The 26,131-nt window shown below is 55.8% G+C and overlaps 1 protein-coding gene and 1 long non-coding RNA gene across 11 annotated transcripts in view; one reads left to right on the forward strand and one right to left on the reverse strand.

The window, feature by feature from the left end:
• The first annotated feature begins 2,177 nt into the window (after positions 1-2,177).
• Positions 2,178-26,131, forward strand: part of CCDC57 (coiled-coil domain containing 57) — a 100,132-nt gene continuing 76,178 nt past the window's right edge. For 7 of the 10 annotated variants that reach the window (XM_045775039.2, XM_087853972.1, XM_087853970.1 and 4 more), the window contains exons 1-7: positions 2,184-2,309; positions 10,575-10,666; positions 12,459-12,873; positions 15,109-15,217; positions 20,743-20,844; positions 22,201-22,358; positions 22,477-22,551. In XM_045775039.2, coding sequence (XP_045630995.2) covers positions 12,467-12,873; positions 15,109-15,217; positions 20,743-20,844; positions 22,201-22,358; positions 22,477-22,551 — 851 coding nt within the window. In that variant the 5' untranslated portion in view covers positions 2,184-2,309; positions 10,575-10,666; positions 12,459-12,466. Of the gene's footprint in view, positions 2,310-10,574; positions 10,667-12,038; positions 12,203-12,458; positions 12,874-15,108; positions 15,218-20,299; positions 20,412-20,742; positions 20,845-22,200; positions 22,359-22,476; positions 22,552-26,131 lie in introns of those variants that run through there. The other 3 variants (XM_045775038.2, XM_087853971.1, XM_045775044.2) reach the window with 3 other exon arrangements.
• Positions 19,117-22,207, reverse strand: LOC148107913 (uncharacterized). The gene is made up of 2 exons (XR_015721221.1): positions 21,973-22,207; positions 19,117-20,764 (listed from the first exon to the last, which is right to left on the reverse strand). It is a non-coding gene; the product is annotated as an uncharacterized LOC148107913 (long non-coding RNA).

The following is a 26,131-nucleotide window of genomic DNA, read 5'->3' on the forward strand; positions in this document are numbered from 1 at the left end:
GAGAGGTAGGGAGCAGCCAGTGACCAGAGATGCAAGTGGAGAGCCTGTGGAGGGGGCCGGGCTACTTGGGTCACCGTGTGTCGATGCTGGCCTCAGTGGGGGTCACTGTATGTCGCTGCTGGGCCCCAGAGGCTGGAGCCCCCCCTGGAGGACAGGGGAGGGCGGGCTCTGGCTAGGTGGTCGCTAAATGCTGGTTAGATAAATGAGGGATGAGGCAGTGAGAGGCCTGAGGTGGGAGTGGGCATGGCTGAGAGGGGCGCCATTCACCTGGGGGCAGAGACGTTGGAAGAGCTCTGCAGGCCTGACTCTGGTGGTCAGGATGTCCCTTCATCTGCTCACACACACGTACTGGGCTACTGGGCATACGGCACGGAAAAGGAGCCCTAGGGAGGCTGACTCAGACCTTGGAGTGGGGGCTGGCCACGTGTGCGGAGGCCCCTGGCAGGGTGGTGAGTGCCTGGGCTCCCGGTAGGGCCCACTCCGGCCTCCACCATCTTGTTGGCTGTGTGCCATGCAAGGGAAGATGAGTACCGTGCCTCTCTGGGCCTGGTACCCCCGAAGCCTTACCTGGGATTCTAGTGAGAGGGTCAGAAGTTCTGGGGTTGTTGGGATCCCGGAAGGGCGGGGAAGGTGCTTGTCCCAGCAAAGGGCAGGAGGAGCTGACCCTTCCCGTGAGAAGCAAGGCCATGTTGTGCCCTGGGGTTGTCATAGGTTCAGGGGTAGGGTTGGGCTTAGTGTTGGGGTTACTATAGAGTCAGGTTTGAGAGCCTAGGATGGCGAGGAACGGAGCTCATTGTTAGGTTTTGTTCTCCTTGAAACGGGCAAGTCCCATAGGCCCCCTTTTTACCCTAACACACCTGGGGCCCCTTTAGGGGCTGAGCCAGGACCTGAGTGGTTCAGTGTTGTTTGTGACCTTCCAAGCAACAGGGAAGGGAGCGTGTTCTCCCATCCTGTGGAGAAGCAAACCGAGTCCTGGAAAAATGTAAGACAGGAGTGGACTAGGATTTGAAACCTGGCTCTGCGACAGCAGGTTATCCTGGTCTGGAGGCAGCAAGGGGGCCCAGGGCCTGTGGGATGCAGGTTAAAGGTTATGGGGACCCTCTATGACGCCTCCAGGCCAGCACAGCTGTTTTCACTTGGTTTCCCTGCAAGATGTGAAATCTTCCATTTTTCATGAGGCTTGAATTATTGAGCTGCTTGATATTTAATAACTCCTGGGCCTCCCTCCAGGAGCTTTTCCAACTGTTAGCTGGATTGGGACGTCTGTCCAGCACCAGCAGGACCAGCTTGGGGACTGGCCGGAGGCAGCCTGCAAGCCGTCCAGGTGGAGAAGACAGACGGGAGGGGTGGGACGGAGGGCGGACAGGTGACTGTGTCCCTGGGCTTGGGACCCCACCCAGCCCCGGGTCAGGTGCGCTGAGCTGACGTTTTGTCTCTGCTTCCCGGGGGCCCATCGGGTCCTCTTCAGGCCTAAAGCGAGGTGCAGGGGCCTTGGCAGAAAGGTCTGCCGTTGCCTCGGTGAGGTGAGGCATGTTGCCTACGAAGGTGATTTTGTTTGGTTTTGTTTCAACTTACAAGGGAACAGGAAACAAAAGCGCACAGGTTAGAGCACACACCGTGCAACAGCGCCCAAAGACCAGCCCCACCCGGCGGACTGCCCCTCCTCTCTGCTTGAGTGGGGTCTCCCCACCGCGCGCCCCCCTCAAGGCTGCGTCCTTCACGGCCCATGCGTGATGCTGGGGCGTGGGGGGCTAGCCCTCCGCGTGCAGCCCCGGGTCCCTCCAAGGATCCCAGCCGGGGCAGCTCCGCCCTCCCCCCGCCCCCGACCCGGCAGTCCCACCCGCCCCACGTGCATGCCCAGGCCCCCTCCCACACCGTCCTCGAGCAGCCCCGAGCCCCCTGTTAAGGACAGGCCCGCCCCCGCCTGCGCAGCCCCCAGGCCCGGCCCGTCGGGGGCAGCCAACAGCTTCGCGGCTGCGTGCCGGGTGCGCTCGGGGAGCTGGCGTCCTGGCGCCCCTGGGCCCCGCTCGGGAGCCTCGGCAGCCTCCGCTCCAGCCCCCCACCGTCCCCGCCCTGACTTCCAACGCCGCGGACCCTGTCGCGGGGTCGGGCGGGCGGGGACCCTCCATTCGCCCCTTGGCGCCTGCGCGTGGGGCGGGTGAGAAGAGTCCGGAACCCTGCGCCGGAGCTCGCGTTTCGAGCCGGTGGCCCCGGAGCGCTGCACTGAGCGCGCCCGGACCGCGGCGGCCGGACCCGGGTCACTATGGCAACGCGGCGGGCCCGGAGGCTGCTCCCGGCGGCCGTGCGCGGTGAGCCGCGGGCGCGGGGGCCGGGGGGCGGTGCGGGAGGCTCGCGTGGAGCGGGGTGCCCTCACTGCCGCTTCTCGGGCCCCTGAAAGGGGTTCGTCGCTTTCGTTGGTCGTCCCGGCGGCCCGCGCTGGCCGTTGCGTGCTGCGGGCGGGAGCCGGAGGGGTCGGGCTCCCAGTGGGCGCGCTTCCCCGCTGCCCCGCGTGGGTGCTCCTCCTTCCCTTGCTGGTGTCCCCCCGCCTCCCCCCGTGCGGGTCACCCCTCACCCCCACACGGTGCGGGTGTGCCCCCTCCGCTCCGCTAGGTGCGGGCGCCCCGCGGGGGCCAGTCCCGCCGCCCGTGAGGACCGGTTCGGACCCCGGCGGTCTGGTTCAGTGATTTGCTGTGTCCCCCCCGTTATCTGAGACGTGCACGCAGGTGCAACAGTAGTGCAGACGTTTCCCCCGTGCCTTTTGCCGGATTCCGCACCGCGTGAACGTGCGCTCCTACCGTAGGTCATTTAGCGCGCTGAGGAAGTGAGCGCTGGGACAAAACCGGCGTCACGCCCGCGCCCCAGTGCCCTGCGGTCCCGTCCAGGACCTGCGCGGTTCCCCACTCTTCTTTCATCTGCACCGGTTGCACAGTGTTCCTTGGACTTTTTAGGAATTAGCTGTTTTGTAGAAATGCCCTTCAATTTGGGTTCGTCTGATGTTTCCTCGTGATTGATTTCAAGTTAAGCCTTTTTTTTAAAAGATTTTATGTTTAAGTAATCTGTACACCCAGTGTGGGGCTGGAACCCACACCTGGACTGAGCCAGCCAGGCGCCCCTCCAAGTTATGCATTTGTTATAAGGAGACCTCAACGGTGAAGTCGTGCTCTTCTCGGGAGGCACATGATGCCCGTGTGTCCCATGACTGGTGACACTTGGTTAAGTGGTTTACATGTGTCTCCATTATAAAGGAGTTACCATTTTTCCCTTGGTAATTATTGAACATGTTGTGTGGAGAAACTTCGAAGCTGCGTCACTGCACTTTCTATCACAAGTGTTTTGTGAAACAATTAGTACTCATATTTACCAAATATTTTTCTATTTCTATTATTCTTTCTTCATATTAGTTGGAATTCTGTAAGAAAGAAACTTCTGCCCCCCCCCCCCGTTTTTTAAAGTAGGCTCCACACCCAGCATGGGGCTTGAACTCAGCACCCAGAGATCAAGAGTCACATGCTCTACCGATTGAGCCACCTGGGTGCCCCCAAAACCTTCCTTTCTCCCCATTTTTCTACTTATTTATTCATGTTGGTATAGATGTTTTTATTTTGTGTTTATTCCATCGGTTATAATCCATTGCTGTAATGTATTTTGTTGCTAATTCTCCAGATTTGGGCGTTAGGAGCCCCTTCAAGTTGGCTTCTGTGTCCTTTCAGCATGTCCCCCGACATTTCTCAGCACCACCAGGTGCTCGGGCTCATCTTGTGCTTTCGTTGACCTAGCCTGAATCAGTCACTTCTCTAAGGAGCTCAGGTTCCTCTTTGCCTCGAAGGAGGTGTTTGGAAACCGTCATGAGGTTGTGGGTGTGCTTACTGCTCCTGCAGGGTCCTTGCTTTGTGGCTTTCTCAGTGGGCAGAGCTAGGAAACCAGACCCATCTGTATCCGTAGCTGTGCGTATAGATCTGTGTATATATTAAAAGCCGTGAGTTTATACTGATACTTCCAATCAGTTACCCCAAGGTTCGTTCTACACTCCCTTTCCTCTTTAAGTCTGGTTCCTATTGTCAGTATATTTACTTACATGCTCAATCCTAGACTACACGTGGAGTAATTTCAGAATTGCCAATCCGTTATTTCTGTGAAAAACCTATTAGCTAGAATGTAATATTTGCATACAGTTGTTTTGTTTTTATCCTTAGAATATATAGTCAAAATATTTTTTTACAAAGTTATTTTAGTGCATTTTTATGGGTTTTTTCCACTTAACGTTAATCATTTGTAATAAAGTTAGGTTTACTTGTTTCTATTCACCTTTCATTATGAGTCCTTATTGATTTTAAGTTTTGATATGTGAACCATGTTATTCTGAAACTCAGCAGCTCGTGGGGCACCTGGCTGGCTCAGTTGGAAAAGTATGGCTCTTGATCCCAGGGTCATGAGTTCGAACCCCACGGTGGGTGTAGAGATTACTTAAATAAGTAAATAAACAACAACAACAAAAATCAACAGCTTTTAACTATAAGATGATTCAACTTCCCTTCCACTTTATTTCCCATTTACTCACTTAACTTGTATGTGTTTGGTTTTTGTTATTTTTTGGCAAAGGAATTTGGCAGGTGTAAATTCTAATGAAGAAGCACTGCATACCCCCCAGCAAGTGCCAGCGGTGGAATTAAGGTCCATTTGTGACTCATCTCTCTCCTTTCAGATTTTGCAGATGGTTGTGGGGACTATTTGGCAGTCAGTGAAGGATGGGTCGTAGGCCCATGATTTTCATCCCCTAGACATGCTGAGAGTCCACGTATGGAGTTCAGCTCAGACAGCCCCTGTTGGGATTCCAGAGGGTGCCAGCATTGAGTCCCGTCTTGAGTGTAGAACAGATGAGCCACCTCTGGACTCGCCTTCAAGTCCCACAAAATGTTTTGCAAATTAAACTCACTAAATACGTTTATAGAGCAACAATATAACATTCCTTAATGAAGTCGGTTTGGGTTCTTCTGCATTCAGAATGGTGGGGCTTATCTTGTTAGTGGCTGAGTGCAAAGCCAAATGCATCCGGAGCTGCAGTCCTTCAGAGGAAGGAGGTAAAAAGAAACCCCTGCTTTGGATGTCTCTTTGCTCAGCCAGTGTGCCCAAACAGCTTGTTCGTAAGCGTCTGGTGGCCAACTTTTACCCTTTACAAATGTTCCCTTGTGTAAATTGTAGCTTCTGTAGCTGCTTATGTTGTACTGAGGTCATGCAGTGCTTTTCCAGTTAAGTACTTATCAAAGGTTTGTTGTAAAACAAATTGCTACAAATTTTGGTCGGCCGTACGGAGTGTGATTAATTCTAATGTCACATCTGCGGGTCGGGTAACCTGCAGGCTCATCTCTGACGTGTTTTACTCTGATGATTTGGTCGCCTCGGTGAGTGGTGAGAGTCATCCATGGGGCAGAAGCATCCTGTCCTACTCCTTCCCTGTTCATCCAGCATCTAGACACTGCAGCAGGGGTGGGGACAGGCCCGGGATGAGGCAAGCCCCCTGCAGAGCCCCCTGTGCTTGGAAAGCTCTTTACCTCCCATGTGGTTCTTTGTGGTTCACTGGGACTCACCTTTGTCTCGAACTCTTTCCTCTTAACCATGGAGCCGGCATGGACCCACCTGCAGCTCTGGCAGTCGTTGGCTCCATCCTCATTTGTGAGGACTTGCCTGAGTCACTAACTGGAAGTGCTGACTTCTGAGCCTCTCTTTCCCTGTGCTCTGTGCGAGGAGCGCCAAGCCCCAGGTGCTGCCCACCCCCCCCCCACCTCCGACAAGGCTGCCCCCACTGCACAGCCCTGGCGAGGCTCCAGTGAGCGGGTCCCAAGCTGCCCTGCGCTCCTGGCAGCCCTGTCTTAACACCAGGGGCGCACTCATGCGCATTGCTGACTGAGGTCATCTTCTAGGTGGGGCCTCTGCTGCCTGCATCCGTTTGGGGCCTGCAGGGTTTCCATGTGTGGGAGACTGTGGCTTTCATGGGGAGTTCTTTCCATCTTCCTAACACCCGGGGGTTTCCAGGTGCTTTTCAGACCTGACAGGCTTGAAATAAGGGTTAGAAAGCTCAGTGTTTGACCAATGAGAAAGTCAGAGTGATGGTGTGGCCTAGCGTGGCCCTGCTCCACCCCCTGCCGACCCCCCGGCTCTCCTAGAGCCCTGTGAACGCCAGGAGCAAAGCCATGGTGACTGTGCATCTCTCCCCCCATGGGGGATTTCTGTAGTTTCTCCAGAAGTTTCACGTGGTCCCTCCTGAAAACTGGGTGCTTGCTGGGGTCACCCGCTGGCTGACAGGTTGGGTCCAGACTCTGAATCTGTGACATTTAAAGCCGATTAATGTCAGCCTCAGGGCTTTTGGGATCATCCTTTGGTGAGATTACAGCAACACAGGCTGTTCTCTGGTGAGGGAAGGGGTGTGCGCCTTTGCATGGCAGGTTACCTGTGGGTGCTGAGTGCAGTAGGATCTGGGGTACATGGTCCAAGCTGCTCGCTCTCTAGGGAGTGAGCTGTCCTAGGACTCTCTGAATACTCTGCCAGACAGGTTGAACTTTACATTGAAAATGGCCAGAGCCGTTTGCGGATACCGTCCAGGCATGGTATCACATGGTCTGCTGTCTCTTACAGGAGTAACCTCTGTGGGTAGCTGTGTGACCGGTGCATTTAAGAGGCACAGCTGGTGGCACGGTACCCAGCACAGGACAGGGGCTAGTGAGCAGATCCCGGAGGAGGGGAGGCCCATTCACCTGGCCGACCTTGGTGCGTTCTCTGTGAAGCACCGCGCTGATGACTCGTCGGTACTTCGGGAGGCGGTCTGAGTCACCAGAGATCACAGTAGCGGGGGCGTCGTGGGGTGGTGTGTGTTTGCTTAAATCCTGATTCTCCCCTGTGAGTGGGTGCAGGCATGTGGGTGGCCTGTGTGTGCATCGGTTTTTGTTGACCAGACTGTGCCTGACCCCGGAGCTCCTAGGCCGCACACCAGCGGCCGGCTCATAGAGCTGCCCTGCTGGCTGGGGGTGGGGGTGGGGGTGTGCGTTGGGTGTTTTCTGCAGCCAGTAGATACACGGTTCGTGTGGGTGAGCACCAAACTGTGCAGGTCACCAGTTCCACCCCAGCGCGTTCGGTGGGCTTTGTGGCCAGCCTGGCCTGCCGTAACTCTGGGTTCCCAGTGGTCCTGGGAGCCCTGCAGCCAGCGCAGGGACCGTGGTCCAAGCAGGACCTCTTAGCCTCCCGAAGGCCAAGCAGAGCCTCTTCCTGCTCTACCCTGGTGGGCGGAGGCTTCCCTGCCCTCTGTCCAGAGCAGCCCGTGGCCCCCGGCACTCTGTGGATGTGGAGAGTGACCCCCTCTGCCATTTTCTTTTGTGCTTCCGTCTTGCCCCAGGATGACAGTCCATGGGTGCAGAGACCTTCCCTGTCTGTCTGCAGCAGGTAAAACCGTCCCTGGCACCTCGTAGACATTACGTAAGTACTCGTTCAGTGACTAGAGGAACGACTTCGAAGAAGCTCGCGGTGTCTGTCGGACTTTCCTGTTAGCACCATCACTTTTTCCTGGTGACGGTGACGTGGCCCTTGAGGTGTAACGGCAGGGGTTTGCTCCTGCGCGAGGCAAACACTGGTCATCACCTTCTGTGTGCTGGGGACTGGGGCTCAGAAGAGAGTCTGAGGTGACCTCTGCACGTCCCAGCTGTCTACTTGGGGGAAATATTTGGCCACTGACTGAATTTGAAGCCAGTAACTTCCTTTTTTATTGAATTAAAAACTTGTAAAAGTAAACGTCTCCAGTTTTTCTGTGATTCATTTATACGTCCACCAACACATCTGAAGATGAAGTTACTGAGAATCTGGAGGGGTGAAGGCTGGTGACTGGAGTGTGGGGTCTCCGGTATTTCGGATCGAGAGCAGCCGTGGCCAGGCTGGGCCAGGCACCTCAGCAAGCGGGGTGCTGTGCCCCGTGCTGGAGCCGCCTGGGCGTCTGACAGCACCCGGCGCACGGCAGCGGATGGTGGCCTACAGGGCGCGCCCCCGCCCTGAGAGAACGTGAGGATGGCTGCAAGTGTGGTGGAACGGGAAGCCCTAGGGAGTCAGGCTTTTTTTTTTTCCTTTTTTCTAAGATCCGTTTGGCAGCCCTCAGAGGGAGTGCACACAGGAAGGGCCAGTTCAGGGGCTCTCGCAGCAAGACTGCTTGCAGGTCAGGGATGATGACAGCTGAGGTGCGTGGGGGTGAGAGACAGCTGGAAATCAAGGCTAACCCCACGTGTTTAGCTTGAGCAGCTAGATAGAGGGGTGCCTTTGAAGGAGCCAGGGAAACTGGGGGGCAGAAGCGTGGGGTGCTGGGCTCAGGCGGTCTGTCACTCAGAATGGCAAGCAGGTGCCCGGATGGGTGTGTCGCAACTGAGCAGGGGTTGACGTGCTGGGCGAGGCCGAGAGGCGAGCAGGAGTAGGGCTGGAGCCCCGGTGCCGGGCCCAGGCACGTTGGCTCTGCCTGCAGTCCACGGTGGAGGGGCACTGCCCTTCTCCAGACCCCTGCAGGGAGGAGACCTGGGGCTGCCCCTGGACAGGACTGCCTGTGGGAAGGGCGCAGTGATCAGGGCGCTGGAGCTCTGCTGCCCCTAGTGATTAGACCCCCGCTTCCCAGGCCTCCCTCTGCGCTCACACTCAGCTCTGCTCCGCCTCCAACGCCACGGGTGCCGGGATTTTCCTCCACCAGGCATTCTCTACGATTGAACCGGATTCCGATTAACTGCCTGGGGTCAGCACAGGCCCCACAGTGAAGGGCTCAGCCCCACAAGACTGACTCCACCCAGATGCCAGTTCCAAGTCCAGGTTGTCACCTGTGCTCCTGACGACCTGCTATACATCAGAAGATCCCATGACCCCCTCCTTGGGTTCTGTTTGCTAGAGCAACTCACAGAACTGAGAGAAACATTTTACTTTCTAGCGGACCCGTTTATCATAAAAGGATGTAACTCAAGAACAGGCAGGTGGAAGAGATGCCCAGGGCGAGGGGCAGGGGAAGGAGTGCAGAGCGCCCGTGCTGTCTTGGCGCACCTCCAGTGTGTTCACCGACGGAAGCTGTCTGCGCCCCTTGGCTAAGCATTGCTGGGGACGCTTCGTCACAGAAGCATGACTGAGTAAGCCATTGGCCATTGGTGATTGAGTCAGCCTCCCAGTGGAAGCTGGTGGGTGCAGTTGAAAGAGAAACCCTGTAATCCCAAGGTTGGTTCCTCTGGCAGCCAGCTCCATCCCATGGTTACCTGGGGCTTTTCAGAGTCACCTCGTAAACACATGTGTGGTTGACAGGTTTGATATGAAAAACAGAAGATACCCTCTCACCTGGAGTCATTTCAGAACCTGGCAACAAAAAACTAAACCTAACAAAAGCTGGCCCTGTAGCTCCTATCACTCAGGAAGTTGTGAGGGTTTTAGGAGCCTTGTGCCGGGAACTGTGAATGAAGGCCACGGTGTATTTCTTATTACACTGCACGTGGCAGGGTCCTGCGGTCTCCGCAGCCCGCTGGAGGCCCTCCCGCTGCTTTAGCCTCTCCCTCTGGGTCTTGGCAGGGGCATTCTGTCTGCACTCTGCTGCTCGTCTCTAGCGCCAAGTCGCCGCAAGACTGGCCAGGCTGGAAGTGAGCCCTGAGGGCTCGGCGCTGCAAGGAGCAGCCGTAAGAAATGACAGTAGTTGCCACACGGTGTTGATAAAAGTGTCCCCTGCACGGAGACAGAGGGCTCAGCAAAGCAGGCCTGTGGGCCAGACCCAGCCTGCATTTTCCATGCTCTGTGGCTGCTTTTGCACAGAGTTGAACAGTTGTGACGGACTCTGTGGCCCACAAAGCCCCGAATAATTACCAACTGCCCTTTACAGCAAGAGTGGGCCAAGCCCTGTGCTGCGTGATTCATTGCTCTTATGGGAAGACCTGCATAAGGGATTCATTCTGATCAAAGTGCCAATGCCAAGAAAATACTGGCTTCACCTGAGAAATCGCCATACTTTTTCCTTACGAAGGTGGTGGGTGCTGCGCTCCATCCTGGTCTTGGTGCTTTGTCCTCCAGCAAGCCTCGGGTTGGGTGCGTTGTCTGATGCGCAACCACTGCATGGCTTCCATTGCCCGATCCTGACATTTATCACACCATGTTTTCCTCTTCTGCTGTCTGTGTTCTAAGATTATTTATGTGTTTATTTATTTGGCGAGCACAGGCAGGGGGGAGAGGCAGAGGGAGAGGTCAGGAGTAGACTCCCCACCGAGCAGGGAGTCCGACATGGGGCTTGATCCTAGGGCCCTGGGATTGTGACCCGAGCCAACGGCAGATGCTTAACTGACCGAGCCCCCCAGGCGCCCTTGCTGTCCGTGTTCTAAGCACTGCTCTGCTGAGCTCAGAGCTGACGTGTTTCCACCGTTCCCTGGGGCAGCTTGGCGCACAGCACCGAGCTTCTGCGAAATGCTCACTATTGTTTCTGCGGTCCTGACAGCGTTTTGGGATTCTCCAAACACCAGCTCAGACCATTTTGACAATTTCTCTTTTAATTTTTTCCCCTTTCCTTTCCTTTTTTTTTTTTTTTTAACTTGTAGCGATAATTACTACCAAACTCCACTCATTGGGCCAGAGACCTGTGTAGTGTTGGCGGAGGACTCACCCCTCACGGAGCATACTGCCTGCACCTGTGAGTTCATTGTTTTGTTTTGTGTTTTCATTTTATTACCAAAATGTTATAGTAACGGATTCGATTATGTGGATAATTTTTTGTTGGGGGTTTTTGTTATTAGTAACTTTAGGAGTGAAACGATACTTCACGTCCCTAAAAAATAGTATTGCTGATTCAGAGAGGGGTCACTTACGTAGGAATTCTAGAGTTAACATAAAGAATACCCGAAACAGTAGCCCTTAGATTCTCTTGTTCCTGTTTCCGAGTTTCTGTCTGTTTGCTGTGTGCTGACGAGTAGACCGGTGTGGGTGCTATGGGGTCTCCTTAGGAGCGGCTGCGTCGTACCTCTGTGACCCCTTTTCCGAGCGTCCCCGGCGGCCTCTGAAACCCTGCCCGCTGTCTGTCTCCCCCAGTCCCAGAAGCCTCACCATAAACCACTGTTGAACCAGTGAGTCAAGATGATGCGGGATGCTGGGAATTTTCCTTCTTCTTTTTCTTTTTCTTTTTTTTTTAAGATTTATTTATTTGGGAGAGAGAAAGAACTCAATCACATGTGAGCAGGGGGTGGGACAGAGGGAGAGGGGAAGCCGACTCCTGGCTGAGTATGGAGCTTGATCCCACGACCCTGAGATCATGACCTGAGCTGAAATCAAGAGTCGGTCACTGTACTGACTGAGCCACCCAGGTGCCCCTGAAGTGGGTCTTTTTTAAGAAGAAAAAATCCCAGGGCGCCTGGGTGGCTCAGTCGGTTGAGCAACCGACTCTTGGTTTCAGCTCAGGTCATGATCTCAGGGTCGTGGGATCAAGCCCTGCATTGGGCAAAAAACCAAAAAAAAAAAAAAAACAAACCCAAAAAACCCACTTTACATGAATCAGACATTTCAGGTTCTTTGGGATGATAGTGATACTCACATGTCACTGCCAGATGCCCGACTCAGATGCCCCCGGCCTTCTGGGAAGGTGCTCTCAGAGAAGGGCCGTGTTTGCCCTGGGGCATCGGCCCCCAGGAGGACCGTGGCCCTTGGGCCCAGCCTGCCTACCTTCTGGGCTTGCTGTGTGGCCTCAGGCCTGTTGGCGTAGATCAGGGCCTGGAGCACCACATGGTTTTATGTGTCCGAATCCACCTCTTCTCTGCCAGGTGACGGGACGTCGACAGTCCACACAGTCTCTAGTACGCCTGGCAGCCCTCGCTAGCCGTCCCCCCACGCATACCCGTGCGGCCCACCCTTGGCAGCACACAGGACCAAAAGCTGTTTAGATACTTGTTAGCAGTTTGACAAAGTAGTTTTATGCTGTTGAATCTAATAATTAAAAAATTGGTCTTGTGTATTATATATCTTTGTTTTTAAATTCTGTTTTCCTTTAGTACTTCATTTTTATTGTGTTTTAGAAAAGTATCAGTCTGTGATGGATTGGAAATAAAAGAGCCAAGGAACTTGTTCCTGAGTCCTGACTCTGCGGGAGCCCAAACCTGCCGCAGGGGCACAGTGTGGGGCAGGAGGGCCTTGGCTCTCAGAGGCTGGTGGGCTCCAGGGCTTGCTCTGGCTCTTGTCGGTGAGCACACGGTGTTTCCTATCTTTCCTTCCTCTGCTGCAGGGTGAGGCTAGGCTAGACAGAGCCCTCAAGGTCTGGGCCCTGGGGAGCCTCCTGTGGCTCTTCAGAATGTGTGACCAGACAGCTGCCTACTGGCCCAGAGTGTGCTTCCGCTAGGTGACAGCGATGCCACAGTTGGGGATCTGGGGCGGGTATTTCAGAAGGACAGCTAGAGCCCCTAACCCTGGGCCCGCTGCCCACCTTCTCCCTGCTCCAGCTGCCCCAATGCTGCCGCTGCCCTCAGACCAGGCCCTGAGCCAGCTGCTGGCTCGCAAGGAGGAGGAGTGGAGAGAGCTGCAGGCCCAGCGCTGCCAGCTGCAGGAGGCCGCGCTGCAGGACGCGCACAGCCAGCTGTACGAGGCGCAGGGGGCGCTGCGGCGCCTGCAGGAGGACTTCGTCTACAACTTGCAGGTGCTGGAGGAGCGGGACCACGAGCTGGAGCGCTACGATGCTGCCTTCGCCCAGGCCCGGGGGCTGGAGGAGGCCCGGCAGGCGGAGGTGAGCGAGCTCCGGGTGGAGGCGGCCCGGCTGCGACAGGCACTCACCCTGGAGGCCCGGCGGCGGGAGGACCTGCAGCTGCAGCACCAGCTGAAGCTGCAGGAGCACCGGCTGGAGCTGGAGCGCATCCACAGGTGAGGTACCCCTTGGGCAGCGCGGTGGAGGCCACGGGACACTGGTTTCAACGTTCAGAGTTTTCTCCGTGAATTACAAATCTTTATCATTTCCCTAAAAGATGTTAGAGCCCGTGATGGTTTTATTTTTTTAAAGATTTTATTTCTTCATTTGACAGAGAGAGACAGCCAGCGAGAGAGGGAACACAAGCAGGGGGAGTGGGAGAGGAGGAAGCAGGCTCATAGCAGAGGAGCCTGATGTGGGGCTCGATCCCATAACGCCAGGATCACGCCCTGAGCCGAAGGCAGACGCTTAACAACTGAGCCACCCAGGCGCCCCTCTGTGATGGTTTTAATGATGCAAAACAGCTCTCAGTTCCCAAGCTCAGTGAGCCCGCTTGAGGCAGGTGGACTAAGAAGAACTGGAGGCTGGGGTCAGAGGGTCCTGTTGGTGGGTCCCCGGAAAGCCGCTCTCGTATCACACACACCATCCTCAGTGAGAGGAGAGAGAAGCAGGCTTCATTTTAAAATCTTCTGCTGGCCTTCCCCTGATTGCAGGATGTAGGTTTGTGACGTCACGTTAGCTGTCGGGGTGCATCTCTGGTGCGTGTGTGCGCGTGTGTGCGCGTGTGAGCACACAGACGTCAGAGCGGCAGGCAGCGTCCGGCAGGTTCTGTTTTCACTTAACACGGGATCCCGAATAGTGTTTCACGTTGTCACACGTGCACTTCACGGTACTTGTAGAAAATCACAGCAGTGACGATGTTTTAGACAGTCATTTTCTCCTGAAGACGGTGAGGTGGAAAGGAGAAGCTGCCTGAGGAGTCTGTTGTGTTCTCTCCGGGAGCGCTCGCTTTCGTGCCCACGTAGACACGTCCCGTACACATGGCCCACAGCCTGCTTGTGGCGCTTTCCCATCCTCCCGGGCGGCTTTTCTTCACCTCACGCACCGAGTTCTGCCACATCCTGTGAAATGGCTGCCCGGCCACGTTTTGTGTTTGCCGGGCCTGTTGGCGCTGTGCACCTCTGACTTCCCGTGGCAGGCTGGGCGTGGCAAAGGCGACCTGCCTCGGTGGGCGCTCACGAGCCTCTGAGCCACTGCCAGCATCTCCTGTAACGACGCTGCGGTGTAGCTCCCAGGGTCCCAAGCGTCTCTGTCCTCGCAGAAGTGCAGAAGCCCAAGGTGTTCTCGGCCCCTGTGCAGATGCTCCCAGTCCCAATGCCGTGTGCCGGGGAGCCTGGCATTCCTGCAAGCAGTGCGGCTCGCAGCGTTCACATCCCAGGCCACCTCCCCAGGGGCCAGGTCAGCATCGCCTGGAGCAGGGACGGGGCTCCGGGACCTTCCGCCGCAGGATGGATGTTGGCATTCTGGCTGTTGCCCGACTCTGCTGTTAAAAGTCGTGCTGTGACGCTCTTGGAGGAGCAGAAGCAGTGCCCTTAACTCTGGGCACGTGGGCCAGCTTGCCTCCGGGGGGTGCTGATTTTCTTTCTCACGGCGGTGTTTGAGAGAGTTTAAAGCATCCTTAAACTGCTCTACATCTTTCTTGTAAAGTGTCTCCTCACATCATCTGCCCCCCTCCTTTTATTTTTGGCAAATCTGAGATCTTTTCGGCTGTTATTTCTTCGAGTACACGTCAGCCCTTCTCTTTTTCCTCCCATGCGGGGGCTCAGTGGCACGAGCCTTCAGCTTCTGTGACTGTCCCATGGCTCCCCGAAGCTCTGCTCCTGTTTTTCAGGCTGTTTCGCTCTGTTGTTTGCTGGGGTAATTTCTGTTGTCCTGGTTTCAAGTTCATGGAGTCTTTGCTCTGTCGTGCTGTCTTGTCTGTTCTGCTGCCGAGCCCACCCTAGAGTCTTCTGTCTGGTTGTCGTACCTCCTAGTTCTGTGTTTCTGTTTGATTCTTTGTAAGTGTTTCTTTGCCGGGAGCTTCTAATTTTTTATTTAAGGGTGCACTAAATTGCTTGTTGAAGCATTTTAAGTAATGGCTGCTTTAAAAACCCTCGTTAGAAAACCTCAATGTCTGTGTCATCTTGGTGTTAGTGTGTGTGCTGACTGCCTTTTCCCGTTCAGGTGGGGACCTTCCTGCTCTCGGTGTGACCTGTGACTGGCTTGTGTCCTGAGCGCTTGGGGAATTACCTTGTGAGACTCTGGACCCCATTTCAGGCTCCCTCTGCAGGCAGTCACTGTGTGGTGCAGCACGCAGGTCCCACTGAAGCCACCCCTCGAGAGCTTTTCTCAATACTGCCGTGTTTACACAGCGACAAGAACAGCGAGATGGACCAGCAGCGGGAACAGTACGAACACCTGAAGTGGACGCTGGAGAGAAAGCTCGAGGAGCTCGATGGCGAGCTTGCTCTGCAGAGGCAGGTAGGGCGCTCCAGCGCGTAACCCCCTCAGGCGCCTGCCCTGCCCACCACGTTGAAACCAAGTTGTTGAGGAGAAGACGGCCTTTTTGCTAACTGTGTGGTATCCATGGGATCAAAGTTGAGGTACTGGAGCGGATTCCCATTCTAGGGTGGCCCGGAGGGGTACGGTGGGCATCCGAACCTCTGTCTCTAGTAGCTCCCTCAGTGTTCTCTCTCCTTGCAAATAGACAAATGTTTTCTCCCTTACTTATTTCAGAAAAAAGTATTAAAAAGTCAAAATTTGAGTTACTTACTGTAGAAAAGAGCTGGGAACTCAAATTCCAGGTCTCCTTGGGGCTGGTTTCCTGTCTCTTGTTTCTGAACATCTTGTGTCCATTCTTGACTTGTCAGAAGTAGAATTGATTCAATGGCAATAATGATTTTTCTCTTGAAAAATGAAATATAAGGTGATGGGAACAGAGATGGTCTGTTGGACTCTTGCTGTACCTGCAAGCTGTGGACTGTGGGGTTAAGGAAGCTTTCTGCTGTGTGTGTTAGCAACACAGAATTGGAATCCACTGAAGTAGAAAGAGAATGAGTAATTGATTTCTTCATTCATTTAACTAATATTTTTTGAACGTGAACCATGTGTTAGGTGTCCTCCCAGGTCCTGGAGTTAGGGTATGAGTACCTGGACCTGCCTACTCTGGGAGCGAGCTGGCCCTCCATGGGTCACAGTGGACACTGAACAGCACGGTCTGTACTGGAACACCCCAAGGCTGTCACCCGCACAACGCAGTAAGGCAGGGTGGTCAGGAAGGGGAGTCGTGAGCAGAAGCCTGCAGGTGTTAAGGGGCATGGAGGGAGTGGTGGGTACCCGCATGCTTAGAGCTCCCGGGGCAGGCGTTCAAGGTTCAGGGGGTCTGAGGGGTAGGCAGCCACGTAGGGCTCACAGGCAGCAGCCCTGGGAACAACACCAGTGCTCTCAGGCTGCATGGGAGGTGGCTCCTGGCCTTCCAGGAGGATGTGTTGGGTAAGAGGGGACTTTTCACACTGGAGTTCAGGGTGGGGAGGTCACAGAGTACGGAACTGGAAGCCTGGGGCATCGTCAAAGGGCAGGCGTAGACAGAGGAGCCCTGGGCAGAGCGTTCAATGGGAGGATGGGAGGTGAGGGCCCGTCAGGGGCCCAGCAGGAAAGTGGGTTCCCTGGAGCAAGAGAGGAGGGTGGTGGAGGTGGACGTGAGCTGTGAATCGGGGTGAAGCGCTCCTTGTTCCTGGGCTGGACTTTTCCCTCAGGTCAGCACTTCCCTGCTGGCCCTGCTCCGTCTGCGTGACGGCCCAGCCCCCACAGCCTGCAGAACTTGGAGCAGAAACCAAATGCTTCGTGGTCTTGTAATATGTTAGGAGGAAAGAATCTCAATGATTCTCATGTTCTGGGGGCCCCTGGGGTAAGCGTCTCCCTCCAGCTCGGGTCATCATCCCAGGGTGCTGGGATGGAGCCCCACGTCAGGCTCCTTGCTCCCGGGCGGAGTCTGCTTCTCCCTCTGCTGCTCCCCCTGCTTGTGCGCTCACTCTCTCCCTCTCTTTAGTTAATTAATTAAATTTTTAAAAAAGATTATCATATTCAGGTTCCAGTAAGGGGAATTCACGTGACTCCTTATACTTTTACTTTTCAAAGGGCAAAAAAAGTAAAATGTATGCTTTCAATTGTACTTATGTGAGTGTCTCTGAGACCCCCACTTGACCTTCAGAGATTTAGGGATCCCATGTGGATGTATCACCAGGCAGGTGTGCGGCTCCCGCCTGCCTCCCTGGAGAGGGCGGACCAGGGACGTGGCAGATGTGGCCTCACCCTCGCCAGCACAGTCGGGCTGGGATTGGCCTCCCTCAGACTCTGGAGCCCCATGACTTCATCAGCCACTTGGATCTCGCTTGCTGTACTGTGTTGTCCGCACGCTGCCCTCGCCGGCTCCTTTGTGGGGACGGGCTTCACCTGCCTCGTGTCACCTCTGCTCTGCTCTAGGTGCCAGGGCTGGGTCGGGTCACCTTGAGATTTTAGGATGGGGGAGACAAAGTCAGACACTAGCTCCAGGATTCTGCATCTCAGTTCCACTGTGCACCCCTCCCCCCGTGTAATTTTTGGGTGTCAGTTCTTCACGTGTGAGCCACGTCTGAGGAACAAGCATGTCCACACCTCAGTCCACATGGCAGATCGACCACGGAGGTCTGTCTCTTCTCTGAGACCACGGGGAACAGGACACGAAGGGACTGACAGCAGTGAGGACCACAGCAGTGAAGGGGTTGGAAGGGCCTCAGCTAGAGAAGCAGCAGCTCGTGGGCGGGGGGCTCAGGGGCTTGCGTGCAGTGGGGGCTGACCTGGTGTCAGCTGGGGGGCTGCGTACGGGGCAGCGTCCCTGACGTGTGTACCCGGATGCCCAGCAGGCAGGAGCTCCTTCCCGGGCGGAAGCTCAGCACAGTTTCCTTTAACAAGTTGAATTACACACCCGAGAGGAAGGAAAGCAGCGGGTGTGGGCCGTGGGGCTGATGTGAGGGACCCCGATTTACATGCAGTCTGTGCACCGCCGCGACTTCTGACACACGCACGCACCCACGTAACGGCCAGGACAGAAGCTGTGTCACGTGAAGTCCCGGGGTGAAGTCCCGGGGTGCTCCTTTGCAGTCAGCGAGTGAGCGCCACGCCAGCCCCAGCAGCCACCTGTCTGCTTCCCTCCATGACGGGCGACGTCCGCCGTTGCCAGAGTCCCGCGCTACGTGCTCTTTCCTGTCTGGCTTTTCACGCAGCATGCTGTGGTCAGCGCGCTGTTCCTTCTCTTGCCCCGTGTGGCTGTACCAGTCGGCTCCCCGCTCACCTGCGGCTGGATGTTTCAGACATTGGGTCGTTTCTAGTTGGAGGTCGTTTGGAATAAAGTTGCTGTGAACGTTCTTGGCAAGCCTCCATTCATTCGGGTAAATAACTTAGGAGCAGAGTTTCTGGGTTGTGTGCTAGGGGCATGTTTAACGTGGTAAGAAACCGCCAAACTGTTTTCCAGACAGTTGTGCCATCTTAGCTCCCACCAGCGCCAGCCTTCGATCAGCATTCTCACTGCTCTGTGTCCTTGTCAGCACGGAGTGTCGTCCATCTTTCCCACTTAGCCACTTTACAGGGCGGGTCATGGTGTCTGTCTCACTGTGGTTTTAATTAGCTTGTTCCCGATGGTCAGTGTGTAAGCATCTTTTCACGTGCTCGTTGGCCATTAAGACATGTTTTTTTGTGAAGTGTCAGTTCACCTTTCTTGCCCTTCTTACAAGGTGGGTTATCCGTCCTCACGTGTTGATATGTAAGAGTTCCTTACGTACCCCAGAAGCAAGCCCTCGGGTACGTGTGTTACCACAGTCTTCCGTCCTGGCCCCGGCCTTTTCCTTTCCTCAGCACTATCGCATGACTAGCAGGTGATTTAATTTTGGTGACGTTCCAGGGAACTTTTCTTTGCCCCGTTCCCGAATAGGAACATACAGCTGAGACAGGGTTATGAGACCTTTGAGAATTGCCAGCAGCATGGGAAAGTAGCCCTGAGAGAACGATGACTCCTGGGTCAGTGATCCTGAAGCCCACCACTGTGTGCCCACGTCCGGGGTGAGGCGGCGGCTGTGCCTTCACAGGCCTCTGCTTGTCCATGCCGGTCTAGCCGTCCGCAGGCGAGGTGGTGATCCTGTGACCCCCCACCCTCTGCACAGTTGAGAGCTTGAGACTGTCTGGACGGGGTGGGGACAGGCCCAGCCTCACCTCATGTTGCGTCTTAGTGTTCAGGCTCCTGGGGTGCATTGTGGGCCGTCCTGTGATTAGTGCCACCAGAGATGTGTTTTGCATCCATAACCCAAGAATAGGATGTTAGGAGGAAGGGCCATTCACAAAACAAGAAAGAATTTTGACAATTAAAAGTATATTTAAAGAAATAAACTCAGAATATAGATAAAAAATAAAATCTGGGGGAAAATTTAAGAGATGTGGAGGATAAAACAGGAAGTTCAATCCAGCAATCACATTCCAGAAACATGCAGTGGAAAACAGGAAGGGGCAGACTATCGAGGACACGGCCCAGTCGCTTCTCAGGGTGGGGACTTCAGAATGAAAGGCCCGCAGAGGCCCAGGCAATAGTGGGAGATGTATCGGAGACATCTGGGAAACTTTTGGAAGGGGAGAATGGACACAGGGCCTCCCCCGCGGCTTAGCTGCAGTCAGCACAGCAGACCGGCTGCGAGGTGTGAGCACAGGGCCCTCGGGTCCGCACATGCAGGTGGAAGGGGGCTGCCTGCAGATGCTGGGCTCAGCCGGAGTCTCCCAAAGTACTGGAGCATGCTCTGCAGCCTGGCCCGTGGCCAAGGGCTCAACCCTCAGCTGCCTCCATTCCCTTCTGAGTTCAGACCAGTGGGAACCAAGAGATGGGAGCTGGAGAAGGCTGCCGGGACAATGGGGGCCTGAGCTGAGCAGACTGCCTGGCATCCCCTGGATTGGGTAGCCCCAGCCACAGGGCCCTGCTGGCAGCCTCATACTCCCAGAGTTCTACGCAGGAACGAGTGGGCCTGGGCCTGGCCAGAGCTGGGCTTCCAGACCCCCGGTGAGGCCGTTTGGGGCGTGGAGTCCGGCAGAGGCTCTTCCCAGCAGGAGGGACGCACAGAGAGGAAGAGGGACAGGAGTGCTGGGGAACGCGCGGGGAGGTGTGAAGGGCAGCCGGAGAGACAGCTGTGCGGCAGTCCGGGGAGAAGCCAGGCCGGAGTGTGGAGCCTCTGGAGTGGCTGTCCCCTAGGAGAGAGGGTCACGCTGCGCAAGTGGACACCGTGAAGGAACGTGAGGGGACGGGATGACCTAGGAGAGAGAGGTGGCGGGAGGTCGGAGGGTAACCCAAACTCCAGGAGAAACAGTGGGCTGTCGGTTATGAACTGTGGTCACCGTTCCCTGGCGAGTGTGCAGTGAATACTTTTATCGTCATAATAACGTGTCGAGTTTTTAGATTCGGCTTGGGGGTGAAGCTCAGAAGACTGCCTGCTTGCAGAGCCAGGTGTCGCGGAGCCGTGGTCTGCATCCTGGAAGGTGTGGATGGGGCTGCCCCATGGCTGCCGGTCCTGGCAGGGAGCCAGCCGAGAGCCGGGAGACAGGCAGGGAGCAGCCGGAACCAGCTGGAACGCTGCTGGCAGCACTGCTCCCGCACGGGGGCAAAGTGAGCAGCCCCAGGGGCCTCTGTCCCCAGTCCCCAGCAGTTCCTCATCTGTGTGTGCCCAGTGGACAGGCCCGGCGGCTCCGTGGGTGCCCGGCAAAAACTGGTGGCACCACCTGGGCGATCGGTTGAGGCACACTGACGCCACGGGAGCCCTCTGAGGCGGTTTGCGCAGACTGGCCGGACCGTGTCTGCAGGGCTCATGTCGCGCCTCCACCTCCAGGGACCTCTGTGTCCTGGCAGCTTCGGGCCCGCTCGCCCGGTGCTTAGTTGTGGCGGGGGTCTCTGCGGGGGCGCCACGGTCTCCTCCCACCACCAGCCCTTTCTGTTTTAGGAGCTGCTGCTGGAATTCGAGTCTGAAATGCAGAAGAGGGAGCACGGGTTCCGGCTACAGGCGGACAGCATGAGTAACGTGGTCTTGACTCATGAGCTCAAGGTGGGGTATGGCCTTCGGGCTGTGACCATTCCCTCCACAGACGTCAGGGGCTGCTCCTGAGCCGTGAGGCTACCTCTGGGCAGGAAGGTGGGGTTCACACAGAGGCCTCCCTTGCCGTGCAGGGGCCACGGGTGACACGCCTGGGCAGTGCCCGCCACGGTGCCTGCTATGTGGCCCCTTTCATGAGGGACAGAGGAGGGCCGGTGCCACCGCTCTGGTTGCCCCGGTGTTAGGGAAGGGTGCCCCCACCCGGGATAAACTGCCCCCCGACCCTGGTGGAGAGGGCCGGCTGCTGGCCTGTGTCCTCCGTGAGCACCGGGAATGGCCCCGGGGGTGCTGCTCAACCCCCATTTACAGCACAGGAGGCCGGGCCGGGCGCTCAGGGCCTGCGTGCAGCTTGTGCACCCACGGGGTGCAGCATGGGGTGCAGCATGCCCTCAGGGCCTGTGTGAGCGTGGGTTCTCTGATGCACTAGCCCACGTGCTGCCAGGGCACACGCGAGCTGCGTGCACAACTGACCTTTAGTATGGAGACAGGGGCCAGCGTTGAGGAAGCGGGAGGTTGTGCAGGGGAGGAAGAAGCAGGGGAGGACACGTGGCCTGGCCCTGCCACCCCGATAGGTTACACCTGCAGGGGCATCCAGCAGGTGTCAGGAAGAGAAACCCCGCCCTAGCGGTCAGGGAGGGCCCCTCCCACAGGCCTCCAGCCTTCCCACAGTGCCATAGTCCAAGGGGCAGCACTTGGCCAGCCAGAGGCCCCAGGAATCCTGGCAGTCCTATGTGGCCCGCATGCAGGCCAGGCAGCTCCCAGCCCATCCTCACCTCCTGGCAGGGACACCAGTTCTCCTGGAGTGCCAGTCCGCATCCTCTCAGGCCCTGTCTGGCCCCTGTGCATGAGTACCCCTGACCACACTCCTGCAGGAGCCCTGCCCCCTGCCAGCCAGGGCCCAGGCTGCCCTTCAGTGACCTGCAGGAGGCCACATGGGGATTTCTGAGAGTCAGGGGGGAGAGGGCTGGCGGGACATGCGGGGCCATGCCCTGCCCCACCTCCATCTGCCACGCCTGGCCATACAAACCCGTGGCCACCTCCCCCAGCGGGCAGCGCGGCTTACACGTGCAAAGCCATTACCGTGGCCGGCAGTTCACGGCCGCAGGTTGAGTCCGGTGTCTGAGCAGTATTCACATGGGAGCCAGGATGGACGCGTGGGCCCCGTGGTGGGGTGCAGCGTGCCCTCAGGGGTCGTGGGGCATCGGCGTCAAGGGGCACCTTCCCTGTTGTGCTGCTTCTGGGGTTACGTGTTCTTCTCCCGGCCCGGCTCCAGTTCTAGCCTCATTTTGAATTCTTCATCTCTTGAAGGTGAAGCTGTTGAACAAGGAGCTTGCGGCTGTGAAGGAAGCCACCGTGCAGGCCGCGGAGTCGCTGCGGAGCGCAGAGGCCGCCAATGCGGGGCTGGAGGGAGAGCTGCGGCGCAGCGGCCAGGAGCTCAGGGACCTGGCAGCCGCCAAGGACGCGCGGTGCGGACCGGGCCTGCCTCTCTGGGCGGGGGCTTCCGCCTGTGCCGGCCTGCGCAGGCCGCCGGGCGTGGCAGCGGGCCCTGGTCTGCTCTTGTGGCTAACAGTTCCTCCTCTTCAGGATAAGGGACTTAGAGGGCAAGCTTGACTGTGTGCAGCTCTCCAGGAAGAGGGAAGAGGAGGCGTTCAGGAGGAAGTGAGTGTTCCTGGCTCCCGGCCTGGCCGCTGGGGTTAGGTCCAGGCAGAGGCTCCTGCCAACCGGCGGGCCGTCCAGCCTTTGAATTTGCGACTTTGGGTTTGGGTCTGCTTCCATGCTCTGTTCAGGATTTTCTCGGTGGTAGTTAGGCTTTTTAGTGTCTTAAAACGTTTTTTAAAAGACTTTTTAAGGTTTTATTTTTAAGTTCTGTCTACACCCGATGTGGGGCTTGGAGTCAGAACCCCGAGATCAAGAGTCACGTGCTCCACTGACTGAGCCAGCCAGGCACGCCCGGTGTTTTAAGACTTTTAAACTTAAAAGTTTTATTAACCAGGGGGCGCCTGGCTGGCTCAGTTGGTTAAGCATCTGACTCTTGATTTCAGCTCAGGTGGTGATCTCGGGGTCGTGAGATCGAGCCCCACATCAGGCTGGCGCTGGGCACGGAGCCTGCTTAGGACTCCCTCTGCCCCTGCCCAGGCTTGAGCGCACACGCAAGTTCTCTGTCTCCAAAGAAAAAAAGAAAAGTTTTATTGACCAGTTCATTGCTTTTAGACTGCAGCAACAAATGTCACTTTGGGGATACAGTCACCTTTCATTTCTGCATTATTTTGGCAAAATAATCCTGCTCTCCTGGTTGTACGTTCTCTAGATTCTCAAGAGCCCCCCCCTTCTTCCTGCCGAAATACTTGTCTCACTCCTCAGTGTGGGCTGCGTGCCCCACACCGCCAGGGGTCAGGGGATGCCCAGCACGTACACAGCGTGGCACCACCCGGGCAGGGACCCTGAGAGAGCACAAGGTGGCCCACCCAGGGACGAGGGTGTGGGGGAGCCCGTGCCCTTGGGAGCAGCCCGGGCCCGGGGTTAGGTGGGTCCCAGAGAGCCTGAGGGGGCAGCGTCTACCGTTCCCCCGCCACAGGAGTCACCCTCTTCCTTTTCTGGAGAAGCACCAGGATGGTGGTGGTGAGTATGCTCGGGAACGAGCCGGCGAGGGTGGGGGAGCACGGGCCGTCTGGGGCAGTTCTGTGTTTTCTGGCCGCGACGTTTGTGCGGTCTGCGCACGCTGAGGAGAAAAGCTTCACAGGCTGTCCGTCTACTGCTTTTTCACCTGGAGTCAGACTGGAGCTGGGAGCTGCCTTCTAGGCCACCGTATAGATGCCGTCGGCCCGTGTACCCTTGGCCAGGCCGGCACGCGGGAGCTGGGGCGGGAGTCGTGCTCCTGCTCCTGCTGGGGGCATGTGGGCCCCATGCGCACGGCAGGATGTGGTCCAGCTTGGCCCCACGCAGGCCTGTGGTGCCGGGATGCGCAGTGGCGGCCGGCCTTCGGTGAAAACTGTGTTCCTCTTCATGTCCACAGCTGGAGCCTTTTTCTTTTTAAAATTATATTTAAGTAATGTTTACATCCCGTGTGGGGCTTGAACTCATGACCCCAAGATCAAGAGCCACACATTCCACAGACAGAGCCAGCCAGCCACCCCCAAAGTGTTTTTATTCATACGCTGAAATAGTTGAAAATGAATATAATTTTTAGCATATTATAAATATTGGCATTAAGAAGTAAAACTGTTCAGGGGTGTCTGGCTCCTCGGTCAGTGGAGCACATGACTCTGGGTCTCGGGGTTGTGAGTTCAAGCCCCATGTTGGGTGCAGAGATTACTTTAATATCTCAAGAAAGAAAGAGAGAGAGAGAAAGAAAGAAAAAGAAAGGAAAGAAAAAAGAAAGGAAAAGAAAGAAAGAAAGAAAGAAAGAAAGAAAGAAAGAAAGAAAGAAAGAAAAAGGTAAAGTAAAACTGGTCACTCTCTTTTTTCTTTAGATTTATTTATTTATTTTAGAGAGTGAGAACATGTGTGAGGGGGAGGGGCAGAGAGAGAGGGAGAAAATTTCAAGCACACTCCCCACTGAGCAGGGAGCCCAATGCGGTGCTCTGACCCAGGACCCTGAGACTGTGGCCTGAGCTGAAATCAATCTGATTGTGACGGCTAGTGAAACAAGTAGTTCGTTCTTTCTTTCTTTCTTTCTTTCTTTCTTTCTTTCTTTCTTTCTTTCTTTCTTTTTTTTTTAAGATTGTATTCATTAATTTGAGGGAGAGAGAGCACAAGCTGGGTGGAGCAGAGGGAGAGGGACAAGTAGGCTCCCCGCTGAGCAGGGAGCCCAATGCGGGGCTCCATCCCAGGACCCTGAGATCATGACCTGAGCTGAAGGCAGACACTTAACGACTGAGCCCCCGAGGCGTCCCATCATGTATTTCTTATGCTTCAGAAATTTGAAATCAATCTCCTTTAACAACAGTACATATACTTGTATAAACTAGAAACAGTGAAATTTGCTGGGGTAACAAGGCTCAAGTGTTCTAAAAGGTTTCTAAGTGAATGTATTCTGATAATTACTTGTACATAATTTACAAAACACTATAATATACTATAAAATTCAATAATTAAGTAAACTGTAAGTCTCCTTAGAAATGCCCCCCAACTGAGGGGAGAGGGTCCCCCCATCAGTTTGTGAGCACCTGCGTGGGGCTGGCCACCTCATCACACTCATGGCCAGAGAGCAGCTGGGTGGGCTCTCTGGCAGCATCCGCCAGGCTTTGGACGGCTTCCGGTTACCTGCCAGGAACCACCTGCCGCCTCGCGCCTGGCATGACTGTGCGTCATGTGCCTGCTGGTAGCTCTGTGGGAGCAGAGAGCTGGTAGTGCCTGGCTCGGTCGGCAGGATCATTCGTGTTCTCTGTTCCAGAAGTTTGGGTAAGACGCTTTTCTAAGACTTATTCTGTGACCGTTATATACACCTGGTGCCCTTTTGCTTAGTGACAGCGTGGGAATCCCTTGTCCTGAGAAGCTGGGAAACTGGAAGGTTGTGACGCGGGGAACACGTTCGCCAGCATGATATGGACACAGCAAGATGCTTTCGATTTTGTCACAAGCTTTACCATTTCTCCCTAAAGCCTGAAGCTTGCAGACTTAGTTTCCATTTAGGGAAAGAGCTCAGCAGAACCCGCCCTTGCTGTGAAACCACTGGCTGGTCAGCTTGCTGTGCAAGAACGTCTCACTTGGTTTTCAGTTCGTGTTTGGAGGAGTATCATGAAAACACTGAGAATTACAGAGCACGTGTGTCAGAGGTACCAGAGCGGTCTAGGTTAGGACGGGTTAGTGCGAATACACCTGACACGCTTTCAGACCCGTTATTAGAGCAGGTTATGAGAACACACGCACATGCTTCGCCTCCGATCGCGCTGTGTGACAGTGTGGTGTCGCGAGCAGCACAAATGGAGCCAAGGTGGCAGAAGGCAGGCTTCCCACCCCAGAGTCTGGTGTTTGCCTTTCGAAAGTCACTAAGCAACAATCACGCAGTGCAGTTCGGGAGTAACTCCACTCCTCTCACTAGCCGTCGCGATGAGACTTTTCCCGGTCTGATGAGAGGGGCCTGTGCTGCCAGACGCTGGTAGGTACAGCAACTGGCCCGTGTTCATTTTTTTGCTAACAGAAGGTAGAAAATACTGAACAGGTTGCAATATGGATAAGGTGAGGCTTGATTGTAATTAGAATGTAAAGTACTTTCACGTGACTTGGTTGAATAAGGCTT

Source organism: Ursus americanus, chromosome 23 (genome assembly GCF_024610735.1).
Source record: "Ursus americanus isolate L20-20 chromosome 23, mUrsAme1.1.p, whole genome shotgun sequence".
In the NCBI taxonomy this organism is placed as follows: Eukaryota; Metazoa; Chordata; class Mammalia; order Carnivora; family Ursidae; genus Ursus; species Ursus americanus.